The sequence below is a fragment of the Lethenteron reissneri genome, chromosome 50, assembly GCF_015708825.2.
Source record: "Lethenteron reissneri isolate LAM-NWPU_2019-01 chromosome 50, ASM1570882v1, whole genome shotgun sequence".
Taxonomy (NCBI): Eukaryota; Metazoa; Chordata; class Hyperoartia; order Petromyzontiformes; family Petromyzontidae; genus Lethenteron; species Lethenteron reissneri.
The window spans coordinates 4,554,836-4,575,988 of NC_083828.1; the positions used below are offsets into that span (position 1 = coordinate 4,554,836).

A 21,153-nucleotide genomic window follows, 5' to 3' on the forward strand; every position below is an offset into this window, starting at 1 on the left:
TACAAAGCGAGGGAGATAACATCTCGCCACCACTGATGGATCAAGGCCTTCCCACGGTGTGTTAGCCATGGCGGTTATTTGGACATACTTCACCACGCTGGTCAATGCAGGTTGCTGAGGAGGGGCCAGGTATCGGATCAGATATCATGCGTCACTGACGTTAGCCACGGAAGGGGATCTAACTCAGGTAACCGAGTTCGTTAAGTTAAAAGCTTTCGTTTGTAGTGCGCTCATTATGGCGGCACCATGCCAAACTTGCAAAACGTGGTTTTAACTTTAAGCTTTACTTCAATAGAATCCACAATATTGGATTGCTTGGCACGCGACGAACACTCTTTGCAGGGCACATAGAGAGGTTTGTCCCGAGCGTGGATTAAAGATGCCAATTTAAAGCCATCTGCCGAGGTCATTCAATGACACAGGGTGATGCACTGCTCACTTGCGAGGCTTGTGAGTGGAAGTTTCTTGGCCCCTTGACATGACGCCCGTTGGACAGCTCAAATGCATTTGGGAGAAGCGTACAAAACAGTTTAGCGAAATCGAAATATTTGTGACCACACGCGGGAAAAATGTAAGTGTCTGTCTCTCTCTGCTCAAACGGGGTATTGGGAAATGGCCATCCTTGCTGGCAGCCCGTGGTGGAAATTGTACATTCCTATGGTGGTGACCATGTGCAGATAATAACAACAACAATATCTGGTACATTTCGAGAGCTCTATTGAGTTTCCGCAACATTTCTCTTTGCGGGAGCAATGGTGAAGTGGTTAGCGCAGTGGACAATGAACTTGGCAACCTGGGTGTAATTCTCGACCATGGCTGACATCAGTGGAGAATATCTGAACGGGGCCCGGGGCCTTCCCTAGGTCGACTCACTCTCTATATTAGTACCTGGTGCGGTGTGTAAACATCAGCACAATGTTTGGCCACAACACCTCCGCGTTTGTCGTGCCGGCCTCAGTAGGTGCTCGCGAAACAGCCGCTGGTCCCAACGGTCTGCTGAAGGCTACGCGTGCAAAATCTTCGTCTCTGTACGTGTGCCTGCGCGCATGATTTGGATTCAACGCCCTCCTCGGCGCGGCGACGCGTTAGGGAAGAAATTCACGTTGCGTCTGATTAATGTGTCTCGTTGCCGCGAATTAACCTGGCATTCGTGCCAATTTGCATATGCAAATCAGATTTCAATTTGTCGTTTTTTTTTTTTGCTACCAGCGTGCTGGAAATGTAATTATCTGGGCGGCGGGCGGTTAATTATGAAATAAATAATTAACCATGCTCGCTACCGTAATTACGCTAATATAGGCTGGGTGGAATACCAAGCGGGGTATGCATTTTGGTCATAGGTCTGTTTTTGCGGTCACCTGGTTGGCCCTGCCAGCCACCAAATTACATGGAATATGCCCGGTACCATCAGCTCTTTGAAGCTAAGCAGGTTTGAGCTTGGATGGTACTCGGATGAGCGACCATGCAGTTGTTGTACGGGCCGTGGAGTAGGCAATGCTGCGAACTCCATCATTCTATTGTACTTCGATGCTTCACCACTCGGCGATCAGCCAGACATGGAGTTTGGTGAAATCACCCCCGCAACACGCATTGCGTAGGGACGACATCGTTCAGTGGGAGACTGACAAAGAGGCTGTTCACGTGATATTGGTCCTATTTGTTGTAGTGCAGTGATAATACTCAATATCTGTACAGAATCGTTTTGTCATAGCATTGCAATCATTACGATCACTGTTATCACTGTCATCATCACCACCACCATTATATTCATCACCGCACACATCTTATTCATCAATATTTTTACAATTTATCAACACCGTCATCATCCCTCTCTGATCTGTAAGATTAACCCCCCAGTCTTTATTCTTTAATTATTTTGTTGGTATACAACTGTAATGATAAATTACGGTTTAATACTTGCAATAGGAATGTGGAATTTCCACCACGGGCTCAGGGCTGCCGGGGGAGATGAAATTCCAGCCCTCCTCCGAGCAGGGAGATGCATTTGACTTTGATGTTGGTGTTGAGGTGTATCCACCAGCACTTTCCCCAACAGTCTGTCAAGGCTACGTGGGGGATCTTTGTCTTTGTCAACCAGGTGCGGCGTTCAATGGGAATGGAGGTTTATTGTTGACGCGATCTGTTCCTGTTGTCTTCCCCTCCCAGGACAACGAAAACCCGGAGGACCACATGGAGTACGTATGGAAGAACTTCGTGGACAAGTCCGTAGCAAAAAAAGTCTTCATCGTGGCTCACAGCTACGGTGGCGTGGCCGTGGTGAACCTGGTGAGGTTATGATAATTGTTTTTTTTACCCTACTATCTGGCATAGATCACAATACCTGTAGTCATAATGCAAACAAAAAACATAACTCTGATAATGTATGCACTGTCCTTGAAGTTGATTGGTCCACACTGCCAGATAGAAGGGTAAAAAAACAATTATCATATTTTTTACTGGCAAATGAGGTTCCAATGGTCTGGTGAGGTTAATTCGATGCTCCCGTCTTCTGCTCGCGTTGGGACGCTTGATCAACTTTCACGAAAGCTTCTCTTTTCCTGTTAGTGCTTTGCTTCAATGCGTGAGCTCCGTCCATCCATTCATCAATCCGTACGTAACCAGGGGGGCGGGGGCACGATGACCCCCATGAAGATGGTCCGACCTGTATCAAACTTTGGTGCAGTGTTGTTCATTGCAAGGCCCGCGAGCCATTGGCGGCCCCTGGTGGCCTTTAGTGCATCCCCCTGACCTGCGGCCCCCCGACACAATACACCACGCGTGGAAACACCCCTTGCAGGCGGTGTTGGCGGCTCTCACACTGACGACGTCTTATCGGCGAAAGTTAGTGAAGAACGCTGATATCTCGACGGTGGCTGCTGCTACCGATGATCATTCAAAGTCTGGAGAGATTGTGTCGCTGTTAGCGAGCCGCCCGACTGAGCAGCGGCCACTTGGATCGAAGCCTCATTGTGCACAACGGGAGCAAAAAAGAACTGCAGTGCAGAGTTTTTGCAAACGCATTGTGTGCCCTGACAGCTCCCCACCACAGGCTTCCACGCGCCGATAATGAAATACTTAGGAGGGCAAAGACGCATGTTTGGAAAGCGTTACTTAATCCATGCGCACGCATGATCTAGCCCCCCTTGTTTTTCACGTTTACGTCATTATTGGCCTCGGGAACAAATGCACCCGGAATGCGCCCAGGTCTCGGAAGCTAAGCGGAGATAAAACACTGCTAGTGCCCGGATGGGCCAGCACCGTGCATAACAGGTTGCTATAGGTTGCGGGGCTTCGTTGTGGACAGCAGTGCATGGAAATCCATTGTTGTACTGTATTGCTAAGGCTCCCTTCACCAATCTGCACTGATCAGCGTGGTGAAGTATGTTTGAAGAACAACCACGACCCACAAAGCTCTCATCCAGCAGTGGATTGAAATGTAGAAATTCTAAGGCGGAGGTGAATGATAACGACTTTGCCTGCGATCAAACATTGGTGGACCTAAAAAATACTGGCTCCTGCCGGAGGAACGTGGAATTACTGATTCTGACCGAGTGTCTCAGGATCACCAGCAGCGGTGAGCACTGCCGCGTTGCTCGTTTGAGCGCGTAGACACTTTGAGTCTGGCTGCGATTGATGGACGGGGTAGTCGCAACTCTGACACATCGCTGCAGAGGGCTGCATTAATGCCATGTGTGTGTGCGCGCGTGTATTTGCACATACAGTGCACACTGTGTGTGTGTTTGTGGGGGTGTGTGGGTATTTATTTGTGTGTGTGCATCGACCCGAGTTCGATTGCAACTCGCGGCCAACACCGGTGACAATTATCAGAACCAGTCCTGGGCCTCCCCTAGGTCGACTGAGCCTCTAATAAGTACCTGGTGCGGTGCGTAAACATCACCACTGGGGAGCCAAAGGCGGCCGGGCGTGGTGTTGGCCACCCACCCCCTCGTGTGCTGTGCCGGACTTCATAGGTGCTCGCTAACAGCACTTACCCCAACAGTCTGTTACAGGCTACACGGGGGATCTTTGTCTTTTGTATGTGTGCATTTACGTACTGTGCGAGTGTCTTTGTTGTGTGTGAATAGGTGTGTGTGTGGCGGTAAAGGGTATATAGGGGATCTTTGTCTTTGTGGAGCGGTAGTGAAGTGGTCCTAAAGGGGAGCGGTAGTGTGGTGGTTAGCGCGTTGCGCTGTAAACCCAGTGATCCGAGTCGGGTTCTCAGTCACAACCACCAACACCGCTGACAATTATCTGAACTGGTCCTGGGTCTCCTCCAGGTCGTCTCAGCCACAATTGAGTACCTGGTGCGATGTGTCAACATCGCTACTAAGGAGACAAAGGCGGACAGGCGTGGTGTTGGCCACCCACCCCCTCGTGTGCCGTGTCGGCCTTCATAGGTGCTCGTTAACAGCACTTGCCCCAAAAGTATTTTAAGATTGGAAGGGGGATTTTTGTTCCTGTGGGAACGTACATCTTTATTGATAAGTCTGTGTATGTGTTGGAAGTGGCGACGGTAGTTTGCACAACGCAATACAAACTCAGTGACCGAACCAGTCCTGGACCTCCCCTAGCTCAACTCAGCCTTAAGTGAGTACCTGCTGCAGTGTGTAACCATCAGCCCCGGGGCACGGTGCTCACCTACATGGACCCGTCTTGCTCCCTGCGGGACCCTAACATGCGCTCGCTAAACAGCGCGGGCCCCCAAGCGGGGACACTTTTGTGTTTGTGCAATGGGGGTGGAGCGGGGGGGGCGGCACCTGCGTGTGCGTGCAGAGCCGCGTGTGGCTTCTTCGCCGCTCGCCGCTCGTCAACGCAACAACGCTTCACTTCCCCCCCAACCACTCGGCTCACTCAGCCAGCCCCTATCCACCGCCCGCACGCCCGCCCGTGCGTGTGGCCACGTTCCCAAGACCACCCGACCAGCGCCACTCCCTCCTGCGTCATTGCGTGCACCTGCGCTCGCTCCTCCGCACGTTCACGCGGCAGTGGTAGACTCACAACATCGTCCCTCCTGGGTGTGTAAAGTGAGTAACGGCGGGGTCATTGCGTGCACCTGCGCTCCTCCGCACGTGCGCGCGGCGGTGGTAGACTCACAACATCGTCCCTCCTGGGTGGGTAAAGTGAGTAACGGCGGGGAGGGGAGGGGGGTGTTGGGTGGGCGGGAGTGTAATGATTAATGTCGATTAATTTTCGCCATTCAGGGCCCACGATCCGAGTCAGGAGTTCACTCATGATTTTGGTTCGTCTGCACGTGTTGGGGGGAGCAGCGGCGTCAGCACGATGCTTAGCGCGCAAGTTTACAAACTCGGCCGACCTGGGTGCGTTGTCCTGCCACGGCTCACGTCTCTGGCGAGTGATACCTGAACCGGTAAAGGTGGGTTGGGGCTCACCACACCACCTACTGTTGCACCGTGCCAGCCTTCATTAGTTGCCCACTAACGCCACTTGCGGCAAGAATCAATGCAGGCTATCCAGGTGATCTCATGTAACACACAACACAACACCGGGAGCCGCCCCTTGAGTAGTGGGGAGCGGTGGCGCAGTGGTGAGTGAACTGACGGACCCCAGCGACCCGAGTTGAGTTCCCAGTCACAGATTGTTAGGAAGCCACTGGAGCTGTGGCAGAGGTCGCAAACGGGTTTTGATTCCTTACCTGTACCCGTACCCGGCCGCACCAGGGTTGCAAATGGGTACCCGTTCCCTACCCGTACCCGTACCCTACCCGAAATGAGTGACAAACGGTTACTCACCAGTGACTCACGGCCTACCCGTACCCGTACCCGGCCGCACCAGGGTCGCAAATGGGTACCCGTACCCGGCTGGGTACGGGTACCCGTTCCCTACCCGTACCTGTACCTTACCCGAAATGAGTGACAAACGGTTACTCACCAGTGAATCACGGCCTACCCGTACCCGGCCGCACCAGGGTCGCAAACGGGTACCCGTACCCGGCCGGGTACGGGTAGCCGGGTATCGGGTAGGGTACGGGTATCGGGTACCCGGTTGCGACCTCTGAGCTGTGGACTTTTACATCTCGATCGAAAACTAATTTCTTGAGAACTGCTTGTTGTTGTGCGTAGTTTGTTGTCCTTCCCCGCGCCTCCAGTTAGCAGCGTTGGCTACGTACGGCGCGAAAGAAGTTCAGCATACGTTAATTCTAGAATTGAAGCTTTCGTGACTGCAAGGATTCATACTCTTAGGTTTTTTTCGGGAAAGACACGTAGGTAAAAATAAAAAATAAAAATAGCAATAAAATAATAAATCACGACGTTTCGGAGGCAACACAAGTCTCCGTCATCAGGTGGGACCGTCACAGCTAAATTTACTGTATCCAAGAGCTTGTCTCTTGGATTTTTTTCTCACTTGATACAGTAAATTTAGCTGTGACGGTCCCACCTGATGAGGGAGACTTGTGTTGCCTCCGAAACGTCGTGATTTAATATTTTATTTCTTTTATTTTTTTTTTACCTACGTGACTTTACCGAAAAAAACCAGTGGCAAGTGGAGTCTAAGCTTGTGCTGGGTCTCCCCCAGCAATAAATGAGCTCGTGGTGGCATGTGTAAACATCATCGCTTTTGGAGACAAAGGCCACCAGACGTGATGCTGGCCACACCAAACGTTTTCGTGCCAGTGCTGGCCTTGAATAGGCGCTTGCTAACGACACTCTCCAAGCTCAGCAGGAGATCTTTAGTGATAGGTTTTTACCCTTTCAACTGGTACAAAAACTGACACTTTTATACAAGGCATCATGTTTGCAATAACCACAACACAAGCAGTCAAATGCAAACAAAAAGAAACAACTCTAATAATGATAATGATATGCACTGTCCTTGAAGTTGATTGGTCCACACCCGAGACAGCTTTTCTTAGAGCCTAGTCTCCATTGGTGTTGGACCAGATTGTTTGCATTTGACTGCCTGTGTTGTGGTTATTGCAAACATGATGCCTTGTATAAAGGTGTCAGTTTTTGTACTAGTTGAAAGGGTAAAACCCTATCACTATATTTTGCCACTGGTAAAGGAGGTCTCATAGTTGGGGCTTTTGGCGTCATCTGGTCCAACCCATGTGAGACTAGGCTCTAAGGAAAGCACTCTCGGGTGTGGACCAATCAACTTCAAGGACAGTGCATACATTATCAGAGTTATGTTTTTTTTTTTTGCATTATGACTGCAGGTATTGTGGTCTATGCAAACATGACTCCTTGTAAAAAAGGTGTCAGTTTTGTTGCCAGATAAAAGGGTAAAAAAACAATTATCAGGTCTCATAGTGTCAGGAGATCTTTGTCCCGTTATCGTGATGAGTGAGCACGCTGCCTTTCCCGGTCTGTTAGACTGCCCAGGTTCGATCGCTGCTCACGGTGCAACAGCATCACAAGTGGCCAGTTGCTATCTGAAAACTACTGGATTTCTGTGTAAAAAAAACACGAGCTTAATAGCTCATCGGATTCCTCCAGTGTGAATAAAAATCCGATTCTGATCCTGGATTTGCCCATCCTCCAGGTTACTTCTCTATGCTCTGTTGAGCACAGGGTTGGCCACGTGACACTCATCCAATACATTTACGATCTTGAACTCTCACCTGCCGGGGCGAGGCCACCAAAACTCCCGACCACCGGCTTAATCGTGGGTGGCCGGAGTCAGAATTCGAACGCAGGCTCCCAGCCGTGCAGCCATCACCATCTCTTGCCACAACCATTATGACCCCCACCCACCCCACCACCACCCCCCTGAGCCACCCCCCTCTCACTTGCGTGCACTTGCACACTTGCTTGGGCACATGGGGGGGGAGCGGTGGGGGACAAAGAGGGTTGCTGTGACGTACGGCTCGCTGGGTTAGTGACAGCCACGGCATTTTGTGCGATCGTAAGCAAGCGCCCTGAGCTGACAAGCGCGGGGAGAATTGATCGGCGAGCGCGAGCCAAATGTCAAATAAATATATGGGGTTGTGTGCGTGTGTGTGCGCGTGCGTGTGCGTGCATTGGGTTTGTGTGTGATGTATGTGTGGGTGATGCGTTTGTGTGCCTATGCGTATGTGATGTGTGTGGAATGTGTATGTGCGTGCGTGGTGTATATGTGTCTCCGCACGTGTGTGTGATGTATGTGTGCGGTGTGTGAACACTGTACACGCGCGCGTACATGTGCTTGCGTGTGCGCATGTGTGTGCGTGCACGATGTGTATGTGTGCGCGTGTGTGTGCGCGTGTCTGTGCGTGCACGATGTGTATGTGTGCGCGCGTGTGTGCGCGTGTGTGTGCGTGCACGATGTGTATGTGTGCGCGTGTGTGTGCGTGCACGATGTGTATGTGTGCGCGTGTGTGCGCGTGTGTGTGCGTGCTGATGTGTATGTGTGCGCGTGCGCGTGTGTGCACGATGTGTATGTGTGCGCGTGTGTGTGTGCGTGTGTGTGCGTGCACGATGTGTATGTGTGCGCGTGTGCGTGCACGATGTGTATGTGTGCGCATGTGTGTGCACAAAGTCTTGGGGCGCAGTGGTTATTGCGCTGAGCTACAAATCCGGTGACCCGAATTTGATTCCCACTCAAAGCCAACATCGAAAACGATGATCTGCAACGGTTTTGGGCTTCCCCTGAAGTCGGCTTAGCCTTAAATGAGTACCTGGCGTGCTGTGCAAGCATCGCCACTGGGGAGACAAAGGCGGCCGAGCTTGATGCTGGCCACCCAGCCCCTCGTGTACCGTGCCGGCCTTCATCAGCGCTCGCTAACAGCACTTGCCCCCATGAGTCTGTGACAGGCTCTATGGAGGGGATCTTTGTGTACGTGAAACGTGCATCCTCTGGTCAAACATGCAGTGCTCTCACATCACATGACATCAGGAACTTCCCTACTTGCTTACCCTATCCTGCCATGAAATTCCGAACAATAACATATGCACGGCGGTCAAAACAAACAACAAAAAAAACCCCACCACGCTCTCAAAGCGTTGCTGGCATCGCAGACGTGAATGTCGGATTCACGCTCGGCCTCACTGCGGTCGTTAGGAATTGGCTGCCAAGTGCCGTGCGGGGTGTGGGAATTGAGTGCTGCTGGTGCTTGGGATATGTGTGTGTGTGATGGGGGGGTGGGGGGGAGATGTGTGTGTGTGATGGGGGGTGGGGGGAGTTGTGTGTGTGTGTGTGTGTCTGATGGGGAGCGGTAGCGTAGCGGTTAGCGCGCTGCGCTACGAACCTGGCGAGCCGGGTTCGATTCCCGCTCACGGCTAACATTAGTTGACTTGGCCTCAAATGAGTAGCTGGTGCGGTGTGTAAACATCGCCACTCGGGAGACAAAGGCGGCTGGGCATGGTCCTGGTCACCCACTCCCTCGTGTGCTGTTCCGGCCTTCATAAGCGCTCGCTAACAGCACTTGCCTCAACAGTCTTTGAAGGCTAGAGGTTGATCTTTGTCTTTGGACAATAGGGGCTTGCTTTTAGCAAAGGGCTACTGAGGTCTGCCTAAGACCAAATCACCGGAATGCACCCAACGTCAACCCCAGTGCCTCTGATGTGTACACATCAGCATGAGGAATGACGTAAAGGCTGAGTCGACCTAGAGGATGCCCAGAATGGTTTCAGATTTCGCTTGCCACTTCGCGTGTGTGGCCGAGGATCAAACTTGCCATGGCCGAGGTTCGAACCCTCATCTTATCTGTTGCACACCCGCCATCTCACACCAGTCAGAACCCTCATCTCACGAGATGTTGAGATGTAGATCCCTCGCCTCTTGCAGCGCTCCGCCCTCATCTCATTTGAGACGCTCTCGTGAGGCTTGCGTCGTGCTGGCCTATTAGCTTCTCCATTGCACGTGGCGGAATTGCTGAACGCGACGTGAATGGGCTCCAGTTGCTAGCGGGCGTTTGTGAAGGCGCCATCTCTGGTGTCCGTCTCTCCGTTTCACCTGAGTGGGGAGGGGGGGCGGGGGGCAGCGTCGGTAACTTAGTGTGCGTGTCTGTCGTCAAGCTGACGCACCCAGACTCGCGTACACACGCCGGGACCAAGCGTCACACGTGCTAGCTCTGTTAGCGAGCACCTATGCAGGCCCGGCACGGCACGGCACACGAAGGAGTGGGTGGCCAGCATCACACCCGACTGCCTTTGTCTCCCCAGTGGCGATGTTTAAACACCCCACTGGATACTCATTTGAGGCTGAGTTGACATAGGGGAGGCCCATGACCGGTTCAGATACCCCCAAGCATGTGCACACTTACAAAGATGAAAGATCCCTTAATTTGGTCGAATGGACTCTCGCAATCGTTCGCGCTGTGTGCTGTGATCCCTGGGACTTGCGTTTGTTTCCTGGCCAGGGATGTCATCATTGGCGAGTATCTAAACCGGCCCCGTTTACTGCCCACCTTGGCTGACCCATTACTGCCCAGCGTGGTAAAGTATTTGATGAAGTATTCAGAGTATTTGGCTGCTATGCATTTCCACATGATAGTAAACCACTTCATTGGGCTATCAGTTGTGGCCAGGTCGCTTCTGAAAAGGAGCTATATAGCTCGGTGGGCCTTCGCTGGTGAAATAAAAATGTTTTTAATAGTTTTAGTATGATCCAATAACAGCCGTGACCGACACGGCTTAGAGCGGCAGTCATCCAGCAGCGGATCGACAAAGGGTCTGTGTACATGGACTGCTTGGGCGAGAGATGTTCGCGAGCACCTATTAATGCCGGCGCACACACACAGGGATGGTGTGTCCGGAAATTTAAAAAAAACCGCACTCGTATACACGCGCCGGCATGGACACGCGAACGTGATGCACACGCGTTCCACGCACACGTATTTTGGTTCGCCAAGATCCGGCGATGCGTCGCGCAAAACATACAGGCCGGAAAAAAATAGAATCTTTCTCAAACGGGGAAAAAAAAAAATGTCTCGCTGAGCGGAAGAGCATTGCTGCGGCGAGCCCTGATTAATTACCGCTCGTTACAAAAACACGCTCGGACTTTCTTCACCCGTGCTAAACTAATGAGTTTGGACGGCAAGGCTGTCTAAACAGCGTCTTGATTTACAATGCATGGCTTCTGCTGATGGTCCATTATAGAATGCCATTATAAAGATCCCCCGTATAGCCTTACCAGACTGTAGGGGCAAGTGCTGTTAGCGAGCACCTATGAAGGCCGGAACGGTACAACGAGGGGGTGGGTGGCCAGCACCACGCCCGACCGCCTTTATCTCCCCAGTGGCGATGTTTACACACCGCACCAGGTACTCATTTCAGGCTGAGTCGACCTAGGGGAGGCCCAGGACCGGTTCAGATAATCGTCACTGGTGTTGGCCGTGAGCGGGAATCGAACTCGTGTCTCCGGGTTCATAGCGCAGCGCGCTAACCGCTACACCACCGCTCCCCACAGACAACGTGTATACACACACACACCGACAACGTGACCCCACATATACAAGCAAAGATCTCCATTGTTATCTCGCTCATGGGGTGAGGCTCATGCTGGTTGTGAGCACCGGTTGGTACGTCCATTCGCAAGTCTCTTTGTGTGTGCGTCAAGTCGTTCGTAGGAGGTACTACCAACTGTCCACCCGTCTATCTGTTAGTCCATCTCTGTCGTTTTGTAGGTCAGTCAGACTCGGTGCCTTGCACGATAGAGATATATACGTGAAATGTGTTTTCTATTTGGTGTTTGAACATCTTAATAACTGTTTTATTGCCAGAAAGGGTAAAACCTATTCTTAGTTTTCATCCACGCCGTGCATGTTTACACAAAGCAACTAACATCTCGATTTAAAGCTTTCGTGACTGCAGGGATTCATCTTCTTGGTTCTTTAGGTAAAGTCACGTAGAAGGGAAATAATAAAATAAAAAAATAAAACATAATAAAATAATTCCCATGACGTTTCGGCCACAACACAAGCAGCCGTCCTCAGGTGAAGAACAGGGCTGTCGGAAAGACAGCGTCTGAATGAACAGGTCTGTCAGAAAGACAGTCGGAAAGACAGACCTGTTCATTCAGACGCTGTCTTTCCGACAGACCTGTTTCTTCACCTGAGGACGGCTGTTTGCGTTGTGGCCGAAACGTCGTGAGAATTATTTAATTATGTTTTATTTTTATTATTTTATTATTTCCCTTCTACGTGACTTTACCGAAAGAACCAAGAAGACAACTAACATCTCTGTATCAATCTCCGTACAAACGTGAGGCCCCATTAAGGGAACGGCTTAGCAGGTTAGCAATTCATTACTGCGCATGGCTGTGTGTACATATGTATGTTGAACTTCTTTCGCACCGTACGTAGCCAACCATGCTAATCGGAGGCTGGGCATCATGAGGCCTTTCGTAAGTTGCATGCAACTCCTCAGGTGGAAGGTTCCCTTCATTTGCACTTCAAATCAGCTCAAGTTATTTAGGGAAAATCCCTTCACGTGTTGTCAGCAAAATGGCCTCTGGTGTTTTATATCAGCGCGGAAAATAATTTTTTTTATCCGATTTATATCGCATGGCATTGGCATGATAGAGATGTATGTGAAATGTGTTTTTGTTGGTTATTTTTCGATGTAAAGCTTTCGTGACTGCAGGGATTCATCTTCTTGGTTCTTTCGGTAAAGTCGTCATGTAGAAGGCAAATAATAAAATAATAAAAAATAAAATATAATAACATAATACAATTCTCACGACGTTTCGGCCACAACGCAAGCAGCCGTCCTCAGGTGAAGAACAGGTCTGTCGGAAAGACAGCGTCTGAATGAATGGTTATTGTTTGTACAAATTGCTCATATATTTGTTTCTGCCCCGTGGCCAAATTGCCCCGAGTGCATCCCATCGCGTCGATGCCTGGTAAGCTAAGGAGGTCTGAGCCTGGTTAAAATGCCTGCATGGGTGAACCCCGGTGGTTGCCACAGCTTGTTGGCGGCACGGGGGTCACGTGGTGCTGTGAGGTGCCCGGAGATGGTAACTCGGCAATGGGTGTGGTCCATGGATAGACCTGGTCCACGGGATGGATTGAGTCTAGATTTGATGCTTTCGTGACTGCAAGGATTCATATTCTTAGGTTTTTTCGGTAAAGTCACGTAGGTAAAAAATTTTCATTAATAAAAGTAAAATAAAACAAAATAAAAAATCCGAAACGTCGTGATTTTTTATTTTGTTTTATTTTACTTTTATTAGTTTAATTTTTTTAGCTACGTGACTTTACCGAAAAAACCTAAGACTATGGGATGGATTGAGTCTGCGTATCAAATCCATTCGTGCCCGGAGGTTTGAGTGTCACCCCCCCCCGCCCACCTCGGATTCTCATTAATGGATTGGGCAAACATCCCAGTGTAGCAGCACCCTCCTGAAAAAAAACGTCTTCAGTGAGGCTATCCTAGATCAAGAATTGACTTGTATAACAATTCAATGTTATTTCTCACATGTGCTGAATTGTTTTTGCACAACTACATTTTCCTTTCGTGCAATGTGCCCCCTTTGTTTGCATTCCAGATAGAGACCCTCCTAGCATTCTGAGAGACGTGTTGAGCTAAAGGGCTTGCACCTTGTTAAAACATTTAGTTCCCGCGTGGATTTCTTTGTAACAACGCCTACGCCTCGACCACCCGCAACGCGCACGCTCACTCTTCAGGTCTCGCAAGTTAAGCAGGGCTGAGCCTGGACAACGCTTGGACGGGCAACCACCCTACGAACCAACAGGCTAACATAGGCTGCTGCGGGGCTACGTGGTGTGCGGCAGAGGGCAGTGCGGTAAATCGTACCGTACTTCTATGCTCCCTGCCTTCACTCACTGGGCGCTGATCAGCGTGGTGCGGTATGGTCAAATCATCTCCGCGACCTACGCGGCGATGGGTTGCCCTCATCCGGCAGTGGATTGACAGAAGTGCTATACGTGGCCAATTTAATATGTATGTAATAATAACATCTATGTTATGTGTGTGTGTGGGCAACAGGCCAAGAAACATCCATGTGTGCTGGACAGGTTATCAGCTGTGGCATTCACAGATTCTGTCCACGGGTTGTATGGCGGTAATCAAAGAGTCGTCGACTGGTTCAAAAAGGTGAGAACGACATTCTTACAGCACTGAGAACACTTCTGTTGCCTGTCCTGTTTACATCACGCACACATTGTTTGGGCAAGTGCTGTCAGCGAGCAGCTATTCAGGCTTGCACTTTGCACACAACGGAGGTGCAGCTAAGAGACATCATCTCATTGTCCTATTGATGATCCCGTGAACTTCACCCATTGATGTCTCCTGCTTTGTTGAGGACTCGGTCGACCAGATTGATTAATCGCATACACACTGTTCAACCACCACACTGCAGGTCACAACAATTCACTCACCTTCTCAACCACCATACTGCAGGTCACAACAATTCACTCACTCACACACTCGCCTACTCACTCACCACACTGCAGGTCACAACAACTCACTCACCACACTGCAGGTCACTTGCACATCCACCAACTCTCTCACCCACTCACCCACCCACTCACTCACCTTCTCAACCACCACACTGCAGGTCACAACAACTCACTCACTCACCTTCTTACTCACCACACTGCAGGTCACTTACACATCCACCCACTCACTCACCTTCTCACTCACCTTCTCACTCACCACACTGCAGGTCACCTCACTTCTCTCTGTGCTCCCTAGCACTGCTCCACCATGGAATTCCTTCCTCCCATCGTCTGTTTTCTCCAAGCTCTTACGATACGCACCTCGGTCAGGTCAAGAAACGCGTTGCACTCTTTTGTCTGACACAATTCTGACGGTGCTGTTTGTTGCTGGTCGCTTGGCGACCTTTTTGGGTCTGCACGCTGCAAATGTGTAAATAAGTCGTAGGAAACGTGGTGATTGAACCGTCGTCGCTTGGAGCTCGGGGGAGGGCTGGCGGAAGTGGTGGTGGCGGCGGTAGTGGTGGCGATGGTGGTGGTGGTGGCGTTGGGCAGTAGTGGTGGCAATGGTGGTGGTGGAGGTGGTGGAGGTGGTGGTGGAGGTGGTGGTTGAGGTGGAGGAGATGGTGGTAGAAGTGGTGGTGGAGGTGGTGGTGGTGGAGGTGGTGGTTGAGGTGGAGGAGATGGTGGTAGAAGTGGTGGTGGAGGTGGTGGTGGTGGCATTGGGCGGTAGTGGTGGCGATGGTGGTGGTGCCGGCGGTGGTGTTAGTGGTAGCTGCACCTCCTCCAGCACGCTGGCTCTGCCATGCCCCCTCCGCCCAGAATCAAGCCGTGCCACCGCCACGACTTCTCGCGGTTGTGCCGCTGTGCGGCTCTCCCCGCGTGCGTTCGGGTCGAGCCGTACGCCATCAAGTCCGCTGTTTACTTTCCACAAAGTAGTACTCGTTTTCTTGACCCCAAAGACATTGATGGTGATGAGGACTGAATCGAGCCCCAACCAGGAATTGAACTCATCAGCCTTCTGAGTATGAGTCCACCGCTCTGTCCACATGGCCACCCGGCTAAACTAAGGGTGGCTTCTTTGTCTCTTTGTGTGTGTGTTGTCTCCAGGAACTCGGGTTTCCTCCCACATGCAAATTGTCATTAAAAAGGCATTGGTCGGTGTGGCTCAGAGCAGTGAGCCGTCACCACTGAATTCCGGGTTCTAATCCGGGTTTCTGTGCGGCCCTAGAGAGATCTTTGTTTTTACGATGTGTACAATTCCCTGCGAGTACGTATGTGTGTGTGTGTGTGTTCGGAGCGGTGGCGCAGTGGTTAGCATGCTGCGCTATGAACACAGAGACCTTAAGATTCCTGCTCACGGCCAATATGAGTGGTGATTATCTGAACTGGTCCTGGGCCTTCCCTAGGTAGACTCGGCCTCAAATGAGTACCTGGTGCGGTGTGTAAACATCGCCACTAGGGAGACACGTGGTGTTGGCCACCCACCCCCTCGTGTGCCATGCTGGCCTTCATAGGTGCTTGCTAACAGCACTTGCCCCAACTGTCTGTTAAGGCTATATGGGGGATCTTTGTTTGTGTGTGTTTACAGAACTGTGTCAACTGGGTGAGTAGTCAAGAGCAATTGAACACCAGAATTATGGGCTATAGAGATGAAGACTGCATTTTGCTGTCTGCTGGTGAGTAATGGACACACTTCTTTATAATAAACTAGCTGTACTACCCGGCTTCGCCCGGGACTTGGATCCACCACGCCCGGCCGCCTTTGTCTCCCCAGTGGCGATCTTCACACACCACTGCAGTTACTCGTTTGAGGCTGAGTCGACCTAGGGGAGGCCCAGGACCAGTTCAAATAATCATCACTGGTGGTGGCCATGAGCGGGAATCGAACTCGGGTCGCCGGGTTCGTAGTACGGCGTAGCGCTAACCGCTACGCTACAATGCGTTACGCTTCCACATGTGCGGGTCACGTGACAGATGTGACGTCACAGCTCATTTGCTGTGCAAAAAATAAATGCATTATTGAGCTCCCCCCCCCACCCCCCCCAAAAAAAGTATATTTTTATAATTTTAGCATGGTGTACAATCTGAAAAGTACCCACATGGCAAATTTCCAGTGTGTTGCGTGTCGGGAAGTACGCTAAACATTTTGAACAGACACACATAGTCACAGCTTTGCCTTTTCTATATATGTGTGGAGATGTTTGGGTTAGGCCGCGTAATAATCTGGCTACATTTTTGGCCGCGCAATTCTCCCCCCCCCCCCCCCCCCCACCTGTTACGGCAAAAACAAATTAAGTCGTCACATGGTGTACTCGCGTTCAGCAATCCGCAAATCGTGGTTGTTTCAGCTCGGCGGAAAGTTAAAGAACAATTCTAACAACAACATATGACGGTTTGATAGGCGTCGTTTCGCGCGTGGTAAGCGTGACCAACTTCGTTTGACGCATCATCATGTCATGAAACCAGGAAGTCATACATTTGGCCAAGTACATTTCCAAGCACACAGACCAAGTACATTGAACACCAGAATTATTGGATATTTTTAAGTTGCCGTAACGTTAAACACTATTTGTGTTACTGCGCTATATTCACTGTTGCGCACTCAACAATAAAGTTGCAGGTTGTACATTGGGTTTCATGGAAGGAATGGGCTTTGTTTAAGACAATGGATATACCGGGGTGCACCACGCCGCTGAATTAGCCCGGTGTTATTCGAGGAAACACAGTTTACCTGATCTCAACTGTCCGCTCACATTTTCTTACATCGCCACAGGCACCATGCAGCACGAATTGACCTCTTATTCTGCATACGGATCCGTCTTTACATACTTCGACGATAAATTGAAAAATCCCAACTGCCAGCCTCGATGGCAAGAACGAGATCAACAGCCGGAGGTGATGGAAGCGTCCACGCCGGACATTTATGATGTTGATGACAGGATGAGCGTCGGGAGAAACGATGACGCAGGGAAGAACGAACACGAGGAACTGGGGGGGGGCACGGAGGCAGAGTGTGCGGCGCCAGTGACGGAGGACGAGAAGAGGTCCGGGTCACACAAGGATGACAAGGAGGGGGAAACTGGAACCAAGCTGAAGGAGTTGGAGGATGGGATGGACCGGAAGAGAGATTCGCAATCCACGAAGCCAGAGAAGCCAGATGTTAAAAACGAGAGTGAGCACGAGGTCAGCCAGACGGCAGCGTCGGGCACTAACGACGACGGGGGTAGCGCCACGATCCCAGACGCAGCCCCGACACAAACGGCGGGCGGCGGCGAGGACGACTCCATGGAGATACAAACTGAGGCGGCGGCGGCGGCGGTGAACGAAGAAAGCGTCAGGGCAAAGCAAAAGGGAGTCAGCGACCCCGAGGCAAACGGCACCGAGGGAGGAGCGGCGAAGGCCGCCGACGTGGAGATGCCGGTGCGCGGCTCAGCTCCCGCCTCGGCCGCAGAGCACGGGAACGCCGAGAGGGCGGAGCAGCCAAAGGTGCAGCAGGAGGCCCGCGGCCAGCCGGGGATGATGCCGCAGTGGGATGGCACGGCCATGGAGACCAACGGGGTCGAGAAGGGCGGTGAGCATCGCGACGACACCGGGAGACCGCCGGCCGCGGCCGGAAAAGAAGGGAACGAGAAGACGGGGGACGAGGAGACGGGGAACGAGAAGGCGGGGGACGAGGAGACGGGGAACGTCGACGCGGAGGAGACAGCCGCCGCTGACGGAAGCAATGGCGAGGGCGAGGCCTCGATGATCGACCTTGGCGGCGCGACCAAAGACGAGACGGACGCAGCTTCGGAGCCCGAGAGCCGGCAAGAGGAGACGGGCAGAACGGAGAAGGCAGAACTGCCGCTCCATGAAGATCTGTGAAGAGAGCGAGAGAGAGGAGGCCCTTCTGACACGATTCGTCATGAAAGTAAGAGTTCAAACGAACATCAGGCAATGCTCATCTCTATTGGCCACCCCAGACCAGTGGAGGAATTGCCACATTCTGATGGCAAAGATTCAATTTATTTCATAGTATCACCACTATTGCCTGCTCACAAAGTGTCGTTCGCTTTTATCAGGGCCGAGATTGGAGTTGATTATTGATAACGGCCAAGGCCGCACCTCTGATCCGCACGGTTGGCTACGTATGGTGCGAGAGAAGTTCAACATACATACAGTACATACACAGGCCTGTATCACGGGTTTTTTTGTTTAATTGAGGAGTTTCAAAACTCCTCTTTCAGAGCACCATGAATTCATGCCGCCATAGCGGTGCGATGGCCCAGCAGCAGACTCGTGATCCAGAGGTCACCGGCTGAATTTGACCTCCCGGCGCGAAGGTTTAACCAACGGGGGCACGCTTTTTAAAATAAATCCATCCCCTTCCCTCGCGCCTCTGTCCACCCAGCGTGTGGCGCGTGGTAGAGCAGGCCAAACATGCCCTCCAGAGGTGTGCGTCTCCCTTGAGGGGCATCTCGCAGAGGCTCTTTCGCAAGCAAGGGGGCGCGTGGGCGAGCAGTTACAGGGCTGCGCCTTTGCTTGTACCTGAGTCGTGATGCGTGGAGCTGTTCAGCGCGATAACGGTATGTAAACTAACTTCATTCTAGATTTGAAGCTTTCGTGACTGCAAGGATTCATATTCTTAGGTTTTTTCGGTAAAGTCACGTAGGTAAAAAATTTAAATTAATAAAAGTAAAATAAAATAAAAATCACGACGTTTCGGAGGCAACACAAGCTTCCGTCTTTAGGTGGAACCGTCACAGCCACGACAGCTGTATCAAGTAAATGAGAGATTCCACCTGAAGACGGAAGCTTGTGTTGCCTCCGAAACGTCGTGATTTTTATTTTATTTTACTTTTATTAATTAAAAATTTTTACCTACGTGACTTTACCGAAAAAACCTAAGAATATAAACTAACTTCTTGACACCGATTCGTCTTCTCCCACTTGTTGCCTTCTAGGGATCAAACAGCCTATCCGGAGGACTCTTACTACTTCGGGTTTTTTTTGTCCGGTATGATGCCTGAGATTGGATAATTGGTGTTTTTGGTGGGTAGGGTTAATGCGATTCCGATCACCGATTGATTGCAAGGTATTTGTTCTAAATGTAACTTTTGATCGATGTCCCAGTGTAGAATGTGTATAAAGTTTTATTCGGTATGAGCCATTGTAATTTGCGGTGTAAATTGGTGAACATATATAAGCGTGACCATTCACTTCTTAAAGCCAGTGCGGCTGTTCTGGGTAAAATACTCTTCATCGTTGACACTGCAAGTAAAACAATTTCAGGGGGGTAGGTTTAATATTGAATGTTAACTTACAGGGCATGCATTAACTAGAGCCTTACTTTTTTAACTGCAATGTTATTGTACAAAAATGTGGTCTTACGATGACGAGAAAAACAAAGATGACAACTGAAGGGCGGAAGAAAGAAATCCACGTTTATCATCGAGAATCTTCCCAAAATTCCCGCTTTTTCAAGAAACGAAAATGAAACGCTCAGCATTGAACAGTGGTTCAGATCAGAGGTCGCAAACGGGTTTTGATTCCTTACCCGTACCCGGCCGCACCAGGGTCGCAAACGGGTACCCGTACCCTACCCGATACCCGGCTACCCGTACCCGGCTGGGTACGGGTAGCCGGGTATTGCGACCTCTGGGATGAAGCCATGTTGCAGGCGCGGGTGGGTTGATTCTAGGAACTTGAATTGTGAGAAGAGACAAGACGTTGGGAAATGAGTGACAAACGGTGACTCACCAGTGACTCACGGCCCACCCGTACCCGGCCGGGTACGGGTAGTCGGGTATCGGGTAGGGTACGGGTACTCGATTGCGACCTCTGGTTCAGATGTATTGTGACCCCCCCCCCCCCCCCCCCCCCCCAATTTACTTACCATTAACATTTGTTTCTATTTTTCTTCTTATTCATGTATGTGTTCACACCCATTGTCATGCAAAAATATTATGCTTTGGAGAATTAAATGGGGGGGTCACAAGGCATATGGACCAGCGGCGAACACGTTACCAAATTAACTGTTAAACTATTTTTATTCTACACAGCTCAATTTTAGCAGCGACCTGGCCACATGTGCTCGTTCATCGAAGTGGCTTACCATGTGGAAATGTATAGCAGCAGCCAAATATTCCAACACCCCCCCCCCCCACGGGTCACGTGACCACGCCCTCACCACGTGTCACGCAAACTCGAGCTGGGCAGTAAACCTGTGATGGGGTTTTTATATCGCTCATTACATGGACAGTTTTTATCTCATGGAGATTGATATAGCGCCTTAATCCGAGACGCCGCTTTACAATTGTTAAAATTGTACGTGGCATGATAGTGGTTAAAATAAAGTGATAGGCGTTGGGGTAGTGATAGGGGTAGGGGTGGTGATAGGCGTAGGGGTGGTGATAGGGGTTGGGGTAGTGATAGGGGTTGGGGTAGTGATAGGGGTTGTGGTAATGATAGGGGTTGGGGTAGTGATAGGGGTAGTGATAGGGGTAGTGATAGGGGTTGGGGTAGTGATAGGGGTTGGGGTTGGGGTAGTGATAGGGGTTGGGGTAGTGATAGGGGCTGGGGTAGTGATAGGGGCTGGGGTAGTGATAGGGGTAGTGATAGGGGTAGGGGTAGTGATAGGGGTTACGGTAGTGATAGGGGTAGTGATCGGGGTTGGAGTAGTGATAGGGGTTGGGATAGTGATCGGAGTAGTGAAAGGGATAGGGGTAGTGATAGGCATTGGGGTAACGATAGGGGTAATGATCGGGGTTGGAGTAGTGATCGGAGTCGTGAAAGGGATAGGGGTAGTGATAGGGGTTGGGATAGGCCTGGTCATA

The 21,153-nt window shown here is 50.9% G+C and overlaps 1 protein-coding gene across 3 annotated transcripts in view; it reads left to right on the forward strand.

Annotated features, from left to right (window-relative positions):
* Positions 1 to 20,137, forward strand: part of LOC133354995 (cotranscriptional regulator FAM172A homolog) — a 59,696-nt gene extending 39,559 nt beyond the window's left edge. For all 3 annotated transcript variants that reach the window (XM_061572245.1, XM_061572243.1, XM_061572244.1), the window contains 5 exons: positions 2,167 to 2,286; positions 13,887 to 13,994; positions 15,927 to 16,014; positions 17,112 to 18,248; positions 19,282 to 20,137. In XM_061572245.1, the coding sequence (XP_061428229.1) occupies positions 2,167 to 2,286; positions 13,887 to 13,994; positions 15,927 to 16,014; positions 17,112 to 18,202 (1,407 nt within the window). In that variant the 3' untranslated portion in view covers positions 18,203 to 18,248; positions 19,282 to 20,137. The remainder of the gene's footprint in view (positions 1 to 2,166; positions 2,287 to 13,886; positions 13,995 to 15,926; positions 16,015 to 17,111; positions 18,249 to 19,281) is intronic.
* The last annotated feature ends 1,016 nt before the right edge of the window (positions 20,138 to 21,153 follow it).